The sequence below is a fragment of the Vidua chalybeata genome, chromosome 6 (genome assembly GCF_026979565.1).
Source record: "Vidua chalybeata isolate OUT-0048 chromosome 6, bVidCha1 merged haplotype, whole genome shotgun sequence".
NCBI lineage: Eukaryota > Metazoa > Chordata > Aves > Passeriformes > Viduidae > Vidua > Vidua chalybeata.
In genome coordinates, this window is record NC_071535.1 from 54,399,245 (window position 1) to 54,414,287 (window position 15,043).

At 44.4% G+C, this 15,043-nt stretch overlaps 2 protein-coding genes across 2 annotated transcripts; both read right to left on the bottom strand.

Annotated features, from left to right (window-relative positions):
* Positions 1-1,598: 1,598 nt before the first annotated feature.
* Positions 1,599-6,649, bottom strand: LTO1 (LTO1 maturation factor of ABCE1). The gene is made up of 5 exons (XM_053946491.1): positions 6,584-6,649; positions 5,135-5,240; positions 4,262-4,332; positions 3,680-3,797; positions 1,599-3,325 (listed from the first exon to the last, which is right to left on the bottom strand). The coding sequence occupies exons 1-5, from the start codon at positions 6,622-6,624 to the stop codon at positions 3,257-3,259; spliced, it is 405 nt and encodes a 134-aa protein (XP_053802466.1). The 5' UTR covers positions 6,625-6,649; the 3' UTR covers positions 1,599-3,256.
* A 3,699-nt stretch (positions 6,650-10,348) lies between these two features.
* Positions 10,349-14,207, bottom strand: FGF19 (fibroblast growth factor 19). The gene is made up of 3 exons (XM_053946490.1): positions 13,982-14,207; positions 13,780-13,883; positions 10,349-10,897 (listed from the first exon to the last, which is right to left on the bottom strand). Exons 1-3 carry the CDS (start codon positions 14,205-14,207, stop codon positions 10,565-10,567), a joined length of 663 nt encoding a protein of 220 aa, XP_053802465.1. The 3' UTR covers positions 10,349-10,564.
* Between the last annotated feature and the right edge of the window lie 836 nt (positions 14,208-15,043).

Consider the following 15,043-nt stretch of genomic DNA (forward strand, 5'->3'; position numbering starts at 1 on the left):
ACAAATGAACTGACTGTGCAAGCTTACAAAATAGCACACAGAGCTTTTATTATTATTTTTATTATCTCCTCAGGCTAGGCTGGTCCTGCAGGTCCAAACCCTGGGACACACTGAAGTGCTTCAGCAGTGTTTTGCTCCAGTTGGCCTTTACACATCAGTCCCAGACACCAGAACTTGCAACTGGGAACCTGCTGAACTCCTCTCACACCTCCCAAATCCCCTTTTTCCCTGGTGATACATCCACTTCTGTGGGAATGTGTACTGTCACAACTTTATCCATTAAAAAAACAACTCTGGCAGACTGTAAAATGAGAATCTTCATGGTTACTTGCCAAACTATGAAAGCTGAAGTTTTAGGCTGCAATTAGACCAGAAGCCATGGTTGTAAGAAGTTGCAAAAGGCACTATTCAAAAGGCACCAAGAATAGAAAGAATTAGAAAACATTACCAGAAATATTAAGTTCTTACTCTAAAGCACTGTGGGATATTAGGGTGCAGGCAGACTTCTGACAGATGGATCTCCCTTTATTCCAATGCAGGAAGTTTTATTTCCAGCCAAAGTGTAAATAAGCATTCATAAATACAGGGCAGGCTCAAACTCTCTCTTGAATCTCTTCAAAAACCAAAACCTATATAAACGTTGAAACTGATTTATTGGAAAATTAAAACTCCAAATTTAATCTCATGTGGAAATGATCACAACCTTATTTTAGAAAAACAGATCAGGATTCAAATGAGCCAGAGTACCTCTACTGGGTTAGTTTTGAAGCAAACAATTGCACACCCAGATTCTTTTTTTTTTCTGATTTATTTTACCCATTTCTGTCGATTATAGATATTCACTCAGTGCTGGAATTGATCACCTTTAGTACAGCTGACAAGAAATGGAAAGGAAGTTGCGTAATGAAGACAGAACAAGAATTGTGCTTGGGAACTTTACCAAATGGTATTCAAAGTTTACCTCTCTGCTGATGCCTCAAAATTCACTATTTCTTGTACTCATCACACATTGCAGAAAGGAAAATTACAACTCTTCTGGATTTCCATGACTTCAGCAGCCTAGCAGTAATGAGCTGTGTATCCATCTTTTAATAAAATTCCATATTCCACAGGCTCAGCTGAGAGATGATCACGAAGAGACAAAACAAGCTAGAATGCAGTCCAGGCAAGTCAGAAATTGGTGAGTGAAATGTTTCAAACATTCCTCCCTAACAACTGAGCTTTAAGTAGGGGTGGTGAATGAGTACAGAGATAAATTCTTAAGTCTTATTTCTGCAAAATTTCAAACTTCTTGGACAATCAGCACCAAGCCACAATCTCGATGTCCTGCTTTATTAATAACCAGTATCATAATGTACAAAGTTGTGTATTTTTCTATATCTTTGTGACCCTAAGACAAATGAATATTCTTGATGTAACCTGAGCTATAAATCAGGCATACCAAAACCACAGCTGTAAATCAGGGACAAAAACACCTCTACAGAATGCTGGGAATGTTCCACTGCCACGGCACTGAACGTGACACAAACCCCCACAAATCACCGCAGAAAACAAAAAAAAAATGGCATTGAAGAAAGCACACAACTGCACATCCAACAGAATTTTGAACTGTACCTCATTTAATAAACCAAATCAAGCCCACACAAGGTGTGAAACAGCAAATATTCAGAAAAACACAGACTCTTGGAAAAAGAGACTCCATCAGTGTGTCCACACAAATGAAATTTAATTAAAGACCTCATTAAAAAATCAAAGACCTAATAGATAAGCCTAAACTTGGTATATCCCAGCTGGAAATCCTGGTTGATACAATACTTACAGTTCAGTATATACACATGTATTTATATAATAATTTACTATAATATAATTTTTTAAAAATAGAACTAAACAATAAAAGAAAATTAGCCACTAAACCAATTTTCCAAATAACAGTCACCACCTGACTGCCGAAGACCCTTTCTCTCCTGAGCTGAACAAAAATAATTGTGTTTGGTACAATCTCTGGAGCAGCACCTTGGCTTGTCACTCATGTATCACACACTTCTATTAAACAAATGCTCCACCTGGAGCTCTCACAACCCTGCTCTTGCTTTTACAGACATTTTTGCAAATGAGGAAACAAAAATTAATTCCTACCTCAGTGTTCCTTCATTGCAAAGAAATTCTCCACATAATTAGAATTATCATGAGTGTGTATGTTCTGTACTGTCTATTTTAACCATTTCACCTACACAGATATTTGTGAGCTCCTACAATCCCACACATCCACTAGATGGCTCTGACACTGCCTGCGTGTATCAAAATTAATGTGTAAGACAGTTAAACAAACCAAAAATCTCAAATCTGTCTTCATGAGGCTGAACCGTGCCATGCAGGCAGAGCCACACACACACAGTGTACAGCTGATAAAAGGAATTCTGGAATTCCTTACTGGTATGCAAAGACATCCAGCAGCCCAAACCAAAGCCTGTTCCAGGTATTCCTCTCAGCTAACACAGTTAAATGCATGCAGCTGGCAGCATCCTTTGATTTGGAATCAGACTGGTCACTTTTCAAGGCTGGCACATAAAAAGCTGGTCTGTGTAAGAGATACTAATAAATACAGTCCATGAGAATCACAACTCTTCTGGCAGTCATGTTGATCTCATCCACCATTTAAACTGGTAACTTGTACGGAGGGGGTTAGATTTTGTGGAGTTTGCTCCCTTCCCTCCATCAATCTGCAAAACTATTGGAAAATCCAGGTGCAAACTCCATATTCTGAGCAGCCATCTTCATCCTTCTCCTCTGCATTCTGACCTCCTTTGTCATTCCATCTTCTCCCCACAAAAATGTTTCCTGCTGCAAAGTCTGCAGGGAACTGATTTTATTTTCCTTCACCCACAGCATGTACACATTGTGTAAACTGAATGATCTGCATACACAGATTTTTAAGTAACAGACATCCCTTAAACAAGGAAACTGTGCAAATGCTTGTTTTCCTTTTGAGGAATTATCAGTAAAAGACTAGCAAAGAATTAAAACAATTATTTCTATTTAACAGATTTACACACTAGTGTGTGTAATATCCTAAATAAAACTTGGAGATTATAAATGTTAAATAATATTGCAAGTCCAGTGATTTTTCACTTCCCCTTTAACATCTCCACTATTTTGATTTTTTTTTAATATAAAAGTAGGTGGACACTTTTCCAGTTCTGTTCTTTTAATGTTTTTTTTTTCTTTGGTCATCCACGTTTATCTTCATTTGTTGCATTCAAAATGTTAGTGAAGATCTCTCATTACCAATTCTAAAATCAGACTGAATATTTAGCATTGAACAAACCTAAAAAAGAATACACAGGAGTGTTTCAAAGGGTCTGTTTTTCAAGAAGAATGTTCAACAGAACTCCCAATTGCTCCATTTCCCTTCTTCTGGTCACACTTGTAATTCAAATTGTCAAAGATTATTTCTAACTTGCTTTTTAAAGAATATTTTTTTCCTTTATTTTGCATTTGTTATTGCTTGGGAAATTTTCAACTATCAAAGATTTTCACTTAATTGATCTCACTTCAAGTATTTTGCTATGATTACAGAATGGGAACAATAACTGCTTCACCAAATTTTGGAGTGCCTTTAGAAACAAAGTATCTTCAAAAATGAATTTATGTGCTAAAATTACAACTTAATCCTACAAACCTGTTTAAATTTTCCTCTGATTTTTTCCAGGTCTTCTTGCAGCTTATCATAAGTGGGGTCTTCATATGGGAATTTTTGAATCATCCCTATTAATGAATCCAGAGCCCTTATCTTTTTGCTAGAAAAAACAAAATGAATCAAATAAAAAGAAAACCCAATGATCCTCACACAGGAGTTTTTTCAATCCATCAATATGAAAATTATACTGATATATAACAATCCAGAGCACAAAACCCAGCCCTCCATCCTTCTTTAATTCAACTTCTCCCATTCAGCCCATTGTCAGGTGTGTTCCATATTCTTAAATAAGTAATTATCCAAACTAGGCACTATTCCAAATTGGGAATTAAGCATAACTGACAGATTTAAGGCTTCCATTTCAACTTACCAGTCCAAAGTTGAGAAATATTCAAGAATCAACAAAAAATCTGATTAGATGACCGGTCAAAATAAAGAAATGCAGCCAAAAAGGCAATTCTGGTAGACAGATTAATCAAAATGGGACCAAAAAAAAAAAAAAAAAAGATACGAAGAGAAGAATGGAAGTCACAGTGAAATGACTTTAAGCATTTTTAACCTCACCTGTTCTTTTCATCTGTGCATTTCTGGAGCAGGCAGTGCCATGTCAGTGCGAACCCAAGGTAGCAACCAATCTAAAATTAATTTAAAAGAGTCATGAGGGAAAGAAAAAAAACCTCACAGGACACAGAGCATAGACAGTAGAACAAAATTAAAGCACTACACTGTATCTCACTCTTCAGGAAATTAAATCCTGGGTACACAAACATGTTTCCAAGCTGGAAAGGCTGACAAGTATAAGGTTACCCAAGCCACCCTCTCACTTGATGTGTCTAATCCTGCCTCCTTCTGGAGCTTTCTCAGTATTAGGAGATTAGAGCAATTCTCTCTTATGGTCTGCCCAGGACCATTTTGTACAAACCATCCCGCTCTGGAGACTGCTGTTTGGCATTCTCATCCTGTAGTTGTGACAAACTGGAGTGAACATATGGGACAAGTTGAGGTGCCTCCCCAGCAGTCTCCAGCCCCTGAATTCCTAGGAATGGTACAGAGCAGAACAGGAACAGTGCCACAAACCCCCACAGTATCACAATTAACAAAGAGTGCACAAGACACATAGACCTGCCTCTTTATGTCTCAAGATTCCATGCTTTTCCAAACTATGCTGGGCCACAGGAGATGGTACTGGGGGCATGGGGACCTTTAGCCATAAATTTGGGAAAAAAGATTACCAAAGCTCCATAGAGCAAATAAACAAAACACAACTGCATCTACTGAACTATCCAGCTCAAAACAGCATCTTTAAAGCAGTTTTATGGGTCCTCCTGGACACAGACAGAGCAGTGAAACACAGCAGGCCTCAGCTTAAAAATTTCTATGTGGCTGTAATTTTCTAAGGACAAGAAGATTCCAGTGCTGAAGAGTTTCCCCGTTTACCTCCGAGCCCATCTTGGCTCCGTGGAGTGCTCCGTACCTCCTGCCCTCAGCTATTCCGGCGTGGCTGCCCTCTGCAAGCCCCTCCTGGTAGCCCTCCCCGTGGAACCTGGGAGTGCAGAATCACAGCTTTGTTAATCTCCTGTCCAGCCCTCCCCGTGGAACCTGGGAGTGCAGAATAACAGCTTTGTTAATCTCCTGTCCAGCCCTCCCCGTGGAACCTGGGAGTGCAGAATCACAGCTCTGTTAATCTCCTGTCGAGCTCACACTGCACGTGAGCGCCTCCAGGCAACAGAAGCGTGCATCGCCTCCAAAGCTTAGAAATATCACATAAAATCAATTTAAATTCCAGAATCACAAGCTTGTCTTGGTTGGGAAAGACCTCTGAGACCATCCAGCCCAACCTTTGGATGATCATCACTGTGTCAACCAGAACCAGAGCCCTGAGTGCTACATCTGGCTGTTCCTTGAACACCTCCAGAAATGGTGACTCCAGCAGCTCCCTAGGCAAGGCCTGGCAACCTTTTCCATGAATTCCTCCTTATGTCCAACTTAAACCTCCTCTGGTGCAGCTCGAGGCCACTTCCTTTTGTCCTGTCACTTGTTACCAGGGAGAAAAGTCTGGCCCCATATGGGGGGCTCCTGTCAGGGAGTTGCAGAGAGAGAGAAGGTTCTCCCTGAGCCTCTTTTTCTCCAGGCTGAGCCACCCCAGCTCCCTCAGCTGCTTCTCATCCGACTTGTGCTCTAGAGCTTGCCCCAGCTCAATTCCCTTCTCTGGACACACTCCAGCACCTCAAAGTCTTTCTTGTAGTGTGGGACCCAAAACTGACCCCACGATTCCAGGTGGGTCATGCCTCAGCAGTGCCCAGAACAGGGGGACGGTCACTGCCCTGGTCCTGCTGGCCACACTACTGCTGACACACGCCAGGATGCCACTGTCCTTCTTGACCACCTGGGCACACCTGGCCTCGTGTTCAGCAGCTCCTGGCCAGCACCGTGAAGCCCTTTTCCTCTGGGATGCTTTCCAGGAACTCTCCCACTATCCCGGAGCGCTGCAGAGGGTTGAGGCGGCCCAAGGGCTGGACCCGGCACTTGGCCTCGCTGACCGTCACCCCGCTGGCCTCAGCCCATCAACCCAGCCTGGCAGCGTCTGTGCTGAGACCAATTCCCTCGGCAGCCTGTTCCAGCGTCCGACCATCCTCTGGATGAAGGACCGTTCCCTAATATCCAACCCAGCCCTCCCCCGACTCAGCTTCAGGCCGTTCCGCGCTGCTCAGGCTCTCAGAACGCGCAGAGAGGCGATTTTTCCCCGCCCGCCTCCTCGGGCTCAGCGCTCGCCTTCTTTCCCTGACGTTTCCCTGGCAGCTCCCAGAGGGACGCAGAGGCCCAGGGGAGCCCCGCGCTGCCGAGAAGCCGCTCTGGGGCCGCCGCAGGCTCCCTCTGTCCCCTCACCTCTGCTCTGCCATCACGATCCCATCGAACAGGTCGGCCATGGCGGCGCGAGGCCCGCCGGGAGCGGACGGCGCGCGGGAGGGGGCGTGGTTCATGCTATCAGGACACGCCCCCTCCTGAGAAGCCGCGCCCCCGCGCCACTATGGCGTGCGGCCACCAGGGGGCGCCCGAGCACCGCCACACATCCCGGCCGCGGCCGTCCACGGGGAAACCTCGGTGTCCCAAAAATCCCGCCCCATGTCCCAAAAATCCCACCCTCTGCCTCAAAGCAGGTTGTCCAGACGCTCCCTGAGCTCCGCCAGCCTTGGCGCTGCGACCGCTGCCGTGCGGAGGCTGCTCCAGTGCCCGGCCACCGTGTGGTTGAGGAACCTTTTCCCGATATCCAACCTGAGCCTGCCCTCACGCAGCTTCAGGCCGTTCTCTCGGCTCCTGTCGCTGGTCATGGAATGATAGAGTTTGCACATCTCTCTCACGTCATATTGGTATCTGTGGCTTTCAAGAAGTGTATTTTTGGTGCGTATGCCCACAGTTTTTCCCTGTGAGGGTGGTGCGGCCCTGGCACAGGTTGCCCAGAGAAGCTGTGGATGCGCCATCCCTGGAAAGTGCCCAAGGCCAGGTTGGATGGGGCTCTGAGCAACATGGAAAGGTGTCCCTGCCCCTGGAATGAAATTATCTTTAAAGTTCATTCCAACCCAAACCAGTCTATGATTCTAAAACATAAATATTTTTGATGTTAATACCCACTCAAACTGTAGCGTGCCGTTCTAGGCTGCTCTATTAAAATACTTACGAGTTGTTACAGATCAACACTGGTCAAAGGAAACATTTCTATTCATTTACAATCACGTGTTATAAAGTTAACTTATACTATTTCTTTCCAGATACTTAATGAAAATGTGGCTCTGGTTCACACTATTCTGCCACCCTGGTGTTGGAATACGTATATCTTTGACGTAAAAAAGGGAAATTTTATTTAATTTATCAAGTTGTTCCCCATTCATATGCAAAGTACACTGGCAGAGTATAAAGAGTGGGCCCCAGATTTTCTACCAACAGGGTTTCAGTGATTTGAGCAGAGGTAAAGTGGACACTATGACTTTGAATTGATTTATGGGTTTTTACACTTCCTCCAATGAAAGAAATGAAGACGCACAGTATCTCCTTTCCTGCAGCCTCCCCGCTCTTCCAACAACTCGTATTTGCACATCACAGCTTCCAGCTGAGACTTCCCAAGGAGACATTTGACACCTGAGCTTTAAAAACCTTTTAGGGCTGTAAAATGTGCAGTTGCAAATGAAAGCACCGCCATTGTCCCCCTGCCTTTGAGGAGCTCCGATGGGCAGGGGACAGGCCTGTGCTGACCGGTGGTGCTGCTGTTTACATTCCCACAGAACCAAAGGTGCTTTTTGGAGGTTTTGCACACCCGGTTCCTGCCCGAGTCAGGTGTCGCAGGGCAGGGGAAGCATTTCCCAGCAATCCTCCCACCTCAAGTCGAGATCTTGTCAGATTTTATAAGCAAAACAGCCAGATTTGGTCAGAGCTGGGATGGGAAAACTCCAACGAAAACTGAAGCACTCCAGGAAGTGGTGTGGGTTAATTTAGCTCCTGGCATTCTTCCCTCTGTCTGAATAAATATTGAACCAACCTCTAACCATGTTGTTGCAGGAAAAATCATCGTGCTGCCGGTGGAAGAATGTAAGCCAAAGGCGTTAGCAAATAGGGTCACGAGAGAGCTCAATATGATGTTCCCAAAATGTAAGGTTGCCTGTCTTTGCACCCTTGAGAAATATTGCCAATGTTACACCCACTTTAAAAATCTCTCACTGGTTCAATTAAACTGTGTACCCTCCAAACTCCATTATTTGCCATGTTTCCTGTCAAATCTGTGCAATTTTTTAGCAGAAGAGTAAAAGTGACTTTTCTTTTCTTGCCCAAATTTTAAAAGTTCATTCTTATTTTATTTTGTTTTCTGCTTTGTTTTTTTTTTTAAAGAAAGATCTTGAAAAGCGTTCAAAGAAAATATAGTGACTGATCAAAACCAGAAATGAAACCCCCTGAAATCTGAAAAGCTTTGAAATAAAACAACCTGAAAATCAGAACTACCTCTTCCAGCACACAAGAAGTGGGAACCATTCAGATGTGTGGCAATGGCTCAGCACAAAAGAGAATGGGAAAACACCATGGGAGATGTTTGCCAGCCAAGAAATCTGCTGTTCCTGTGTCTCACAGCATTTCCAAATGGAAACATTCGGGCTCTTTTCCTGCCAGAAACTGACATCGTTTTCAGGCAAAACTCACCACTTTTCTCCCTGGCAGCACTGGTTAGAATGGTTTCCATTTTTAAACGGGAGCAGCCTTCTACCCACAGGATTTTTTTGTCAAAGGAAGTGTCAAAGGCTCCACCATCTCTGGAGGTATTTAAAAGATGTGTGGATATGGTAATTAGGGAGAGACAAAAGAGTCAAGCAGATTTCAGTGTTGAAGATGATTTTCTCTTTTATTGGAAATATACACATTACACTAACAATAATGCACAGAAATTTAAAAATTGGCTAAAAATTGGCTATTGTTGGCTAAAATTCTGTTGATTATAAAGCTTCACAAGATTTGTTACAACTAAAAAACCCACCTTCAGAAGTATATAAATAGAATTTTGAGCATAAATAACAGTAGCAAAATAAACAGATGTATGTATTCAATAAATTAATTATAAATATTGCATTGGCAATGAAGTGCTAGGTCAGAAGAACACCAGTATTTCCAGTAGAGCTTTTTTTTTTTTTTTTTTTTTTTTTTTTTTTTTTGGTACAGAAATCTCTGTTATAAATGAACCTTTGGAAACAAGTAGTATCCCTGAACCATCCTTTTTTTTTTTCCCCTTTGGCTTCACCTTGGTTATTCCTCTATTGAATCTTTTCAGAGGGAGAACAGAACTTGAAGAGATTGAGTGCCTTGGCCAGAGGCACTCACAATCCCTTCTTGCAAGGAGAATCCTGACCCAGTTCTGCAGCTTTTAACTCACTGAACCATCTCTCCACTGATTTCCATGGCTGCTGAATCAAGCCTGGAAGTGACTTGAAAGAATTTCTGATGGTTAAAGGTTAAACACAAAAACCTATTTTACGACTGATTTGACCTATACATCTGTTCTCAGTGTTTTTCTCTGTTTGCTAATGACATATACATGCTTACATACAACAGAATCTTCATTTAAACATTCATTTGAGCTGCTCATTCCCTACCTGATGAACATCAATTCTAGCCCTGGGCACTCTTCCAGCCACACACTGAATCCTCACTGATTTTAATGAGAACTCTCTGCTGGTTGATTCTGATGCCACAGAGAACATAATTTAGCCTACAAAAGAAATCAACGATCAAGTTTCCCAAAGTACTTCTTAGCAGTAAGGGAAGTGTGAAATTTTTTCCTTTCTTCTCTTATTTTCTAAGGGAAGAAAAAGTACAATATACAAGCAGATTTGTTTTTTCAGTAGTATGCTTTCCATAGAAAGTTTTCCCCAGAATGTTGTTAGCAGCCTTTTAAGAAGCAGCATTAACTCAAGTTACATCTGGTAGGATGTTTTCCTTCATCTAGTTTTGCTCCAAGTGTTTGAGTTTGAGGTCTCTGAAGAGGAAAAAGTTTTCTGCATTTGCTCGTATGAGCAGCTAAAACAGGTGAATATATGTGGAAGTGAAGCTGGCGTAGAAAAACTACAGTTATTTTATCACCACCTATGGAGGAATTCTGATAAGGCTGCTAAATTTTTCACATTTAATTCTTCTTTTCCAAACATAACTATGGATAGGCAATTCTTTAGACTATAGAACAGCCTCTTGGCACTCATCTCTTACAGGTACAACAAAGACGAGGCTGGCTCCATGCTCAAACACACAAAAAAGTTCCCAAATATCACTACACAAAAAGCTACAAACCCTGCAATACTCTTAAATATTTCTGTGAAAACATGTGTGGGAGCACAGTCAATTCTGGAAACTGGGGCTCTTCACTGGGGACAGTTTGGAGGCGATGCCAAAGGGGTCCATGCTGTCTGTCTCCAGGGGCGAGGAGAAGGCCTCTGGCTCAAAGGCCTGGCTGTAATCACCATATTCACCAAAGTCTGCTGACTCCATGGGCACAGTGTTGATCATGGGCAAGAAGTGAGACAGGGGAAGGAAATCTTTCCCCTTGAACTGCTGTCTTTGTTTGGCACTGCTCAAAGACACTGATATTCCGTGTTTTTTGGATCTATACACGTTGTAGCCGTCTGGGCGAATCTCCTCCTCAAAGGAACAGTCTTCAGTGGAATACCTGAGCTGAAAAGCAAGGAATAGTGAGAATTACAAATATGCCCACCAGGCTGGTTGTATTCAACCACAAAACAAACCTCGGATGGGAAAAGTCCTAGTCCCTCAGTGGGGGTATCCTGGCTTTCCCAATCCCTATTCTATTCTATTCTATTCTATTCTATTCTATTCTATTCTATTCTATTCTATTCTATTCTATTCTATTCTATTCTATTCTATTCTATTCTATTCTATTCCAGAACCCCTGAAGTTCTTTCTATGTCCATCCAATTAAATAAGCTTTGAATCCTGGGATGTGCTTCTCCACAGCCACCACACTTATCCTGTCTGAGCACTGGGAAAAAAGTCTCAGATGCCAGAGCTGATTTAGCTGAATTAATTGCAGTTATAAATCCTAATCCAAATATATAACTCCTGCTCTGTTAGAGATTTGCCTGTGCAAGGGCTTCAGGATCAGGTCTGTAGAAAGGCAGAGTGGCCAATCAGTAAAACAATGCTAAAAGGTAATTTCCACCTTTTTCCACTCAGAATTTACTGAAATTGCCAAAGACCCTTTTACAAAGTGTCATTTTCATGTTAACATGAGAACTGTTGAATTAATACCAGCACAAGTTAGGATTTTGTACAGAAGAATGTATTTTCTTAGGTATGAATTTGTAAGATTACATTTGCAATGGCCTGTACAGATATTACAGATATTATATACCTGTAACATATTAAGTTATAAATATAAATAAATAAATAAATAAAATTATATTTGTGTATTGAACCCATATCAGCAGGTCAGACCTCTCTAGATCTTTACATCAGTACTGTCAGTACTGTGTTTCTTACAACTCTATTGCTATTTCAGTCTCAGCTACTGCAGGTGATTGAACCTTGGTCAACAAAAGAGAATTGCTGATTATGTCTCAGTCTGCAGAGACAGAAATGTCCTTACATGAATGTTCTGCCTGTCTGAACAGAGAGCATATTCAAGACTTTTGAGCCTTTCTCAGACACTCTCAGTAACATGGAGTAAAATTAAGGGCATGCATTTGGTTATCTTTCAAAAGCATGTTTTAAATTAATAAAGTAATTTTAAAAAATTATTTCTTCAAATAAAATGGTGTCATATTTATCCTTACACACACATTATATCTCATAAAAATATGTGTATATGATAAAAAATTGGGGCTGGATTGTTGGCTGTCTTTATGAGTGCTCAGCCTCACTAAAAAGGATGATGAAATAAAAAAGATTCTTGCTCAAGAAGTGCACATTACAAAGAACAGATATTGATTGAGTCTCTGTGTCTCAGCTATACCTTTCCCTGTTCACTACACTGGGATGGTCTCCAGTCTGTTTTTTTGAACAAGTACCAAACAGACTTTTTAAATATTTCCAGGTTTTTTTTTTTTCCCCACAGAAGGAGTCATGGTATGTCAGTAGATTCAGCATTTCCCCTAAACTACTGACTACAGCACACAGCACATTCAAAAACCAACCCCAGTCATCAGTTTTCCAATGTCAAAACAGGCCAAGCTGCAGGAGCACAGGTTCAGCCCCCAGACACCGTGTTTGCCCTTTTGTTCTCCCAGTCCTGAGCGTGGTGCTGATAAGGTAAAGATTTACCTGCAGAGCTGCCTGGCTGGGCTGTGAGCACAGAGGTGACAGCAGGTGTCCCCAACACGGAGGTGGGACAGCACAGCTACACGCTGTTGTGTTTTCAGAATAAAACCCCAGCCTGCATCTAATATGCTACACCAACAAATGCAGTTCCGGTCAATGTGTATGCCTTCAAAATGGTGCTATACGAAAGGCAATTTAAAATTCTGTGATTACTCAAGTTCAGCTGGTAGCACCAATGGGAGCAGAATCCAAGCTCTGATTTGGATATGCATTAAAGAATTAAGCTAATAATTGAGCTACCATATCATCTGAACCTATGCACCTCATCTCAGCCTCGACTGATTTGAGCCCAGAAAAGCAACGAAATTCAGAAAGAAAGGCTTAATTCTGTGTTCTGCATTCTTAATTTCAACCACATTCAGAAACACCAGTATTGCTGTTATTAAAGATACTGGGAGTTTTGAGAATGGGCCAAGTCCTTTCCTGATTAAAATCAGCAGAATTTTTTCTGAAGTAATCAAAAAAGAATCAAGCTGTATCTTTACTGTGGCATCATGAAAAGCCATCGCTCTGTGAAACTCAGGCTTCTGTACAGACTAAATCTGAACTGCACCTGTCAAATTCTAGAGTCAAAAATGTATTCACATGCCTTAAAAATGAGTTTATGTCAATGACTAGTTGCTAAACCTAGAGAAAAAGCTAATCTAGTGGCATCAGAGGGGCATGTAACTCCCCTGCATGTTATAGCAGGGCAGAAGTGAGGCAGCAGAGAAGCATCCTTTCCCTCAAAATCCTTGTCTGCAACTTCCTAGGAGATGGCAACCCATGTTCCTGGGAGTTGTATGCCTGGCAGCCAGCTGTCTGCAGCTCTTCTCCAAAGGAGCAATCTCTTTTTATTTTTTTTTTCCCAGAATACCTGGCCAGAACAGTGAGAAATTACTCATATTCTACAGCAGAGCTTAATCTATTCCTGCAGCAGAACCACAGTATCCCACCGATGAGAATTTTAAACCTGAACGCAATTTTGCCCTGGGCTGTACTTTGGGTATATTTTGGCAGGGGACACGCAAAACTTCATTTACTCTAAATGACGTTTCCTTTCTGCCTTCTAACAATCCCTACAGCCTTTCGGGCAGAGAACCGCAAGTCCTAGGGAGAAGAGGCGGGGAGGTGGGGGAGGGACGGTGGCGGACACCTGGAAGCTTTGTTACCCCATTATTAGACCACGCCACTGTTCCAGAGCGGAAAATCCCCCCGGGGACAGCAGCGCGGGTGCTCACCTGCCCGTGCAGCCGCCCCGCCTCGTCCATGCACAGGTACCGGGAGCTCTGCACGCCCTTGATGGCCACGGTGCGCACGGCCACGGCGCGGATCTCCAGCAGACCTGCGGGCAGACAGAGAGAGGGGACAGCAGTGTCACCCCCGCGGCCCCGGCCCTGCCCCGTCCCCATCCCCATCCCCATCCCCTCCGCCGCCACTCACTCTGCGGGCTCTGGCTGCCGGCCGCGTCCACCCGGCCGTCGGCGCCGATACGCAGGAAGCAGCTGAAGAGCCCGTGCTTGCTGGCGGTGTAGAGGTGCCGCAGCCGGATGGGCTCTCCCCAGCCGTAGTTGAGGTGCGGGCCGGCGTCGGGCAGCGGCAGCGGCAGCGCGGAGGCGGCGGCGGCCGCCAGAGCGAGCAGCGCCAGCGCGGCGGGGCGCAGCCCCATCCCGGCGCGGCGCCTCGGGGCTGTAGCACGGCCGCAACCGCCCCCCGGCCTTTTATAGCTCGCCGTTATCAGCTCCATCGATCCGATATCGGCCGCATCCGATATACAGCCCATTTCATAGCCGGATCGGTCACTCCCCCGAAAATATTAAACGGGTGACACCCTAAAGTCGCTTCCTCCGCATCCGCATCTCCGAGGTCTCTGCTCCTGCGAGGCTCCGGCCGCGGTCCCAGGGCACTGCATGTCCAGCAGCCCCGATGTAGCGCCGGGACGGGGACCGGGGGTGGGCGTGTGTGTACCCAGCCCACCCAGTGACAGGAGGCTGCCCCGCGCCCCGCCGCGGCTCAGCCCCTGCCTTCGTCCTTGCCCGTCCTGTATTTCATTTCCATTTTCAGAAATCAAAGAGTTGCTGCCTAAACCTGGGCTCGCTCTCCGGTAGGGGCCGAACGCTGGAGGAGCGGGACAGCCGCTCCCGGTCCCGGGCAGTCGGCGGGATAAGGCCGCACACGGCGCTGGTACAGCCCGGCCTGGCCCTGCAGAGCCCGGTCCGGCCAGGTACCGGCGGCTGCAGGTGTCCCGGGGCGGCTCCGGGCTGGATCCCCGCCCGGCCATCCCCGGCCGTGTCACTAGATGGAGCCTGGCCCCTGGGATGAGGCTGCCTCGCCTCGGGGGAGCCGCTCTGGGGGCGCTCTCCAGCTCCTGTTTGTCCCCACTTCTTACAAAGAGACTGGGAGGAAAAAATCCTGGGTGAAGTAAAACTGCATCGCCCGATTTAAGCTTCGGACGGAAATTTTCTTCTGGTCTGCGCATGGATTTTTTCCACGTGGGCTCCTCCC

Excerpts from the sequence above, each read along its gene's own strand:
- LTO1 (XM_053946491.1), bottom strand. The coding sequence starts at position 6,624 with ATGGCCGACCTGTTCGATGGGATCGTGATGGCAGAGCAGAG. Across the intron at positions 5,241-6,583 it reads ATCGTGATGGCAGAGCAGAG|GTTCCACGGGGAGGGCTACC; the intron begins GTGAGGGGACAG and ends CTGCACTCCCAG. Across the intron at positions 3,798-4,261 it reads TGCACAGATGAAAAGAACAG|CAAAAAGATAAGGGCTCTGG; the intron begins GTGAGGTTAAAA and ends TGTTTTTTCTAG.
- FGF19 (XM_053946490.1), bottom strand. The coding sequence starts at position 14,207 with ATGGGGCTGCGCCCCGCCGCGCTGGCGCTGCTCGCTCTGGCGGCCGCC. Across the intron at positions 13,884-13,981 it reads CGGCAGCCAGAGCCCGCAGA|GTCTGCTGGAGATCCGCGCC; the intron begins GTGAGTGGCGGC and ends GTCTGCCCGCAG. Across the intron at positions 10,898-13,779 it reads CGGGGCGGCTGCACGGGCAG|CTCAGGTATTCCACTGAAGA; the intron begins GTGAGCACCCGC and ends CTTGCTTTTCAG.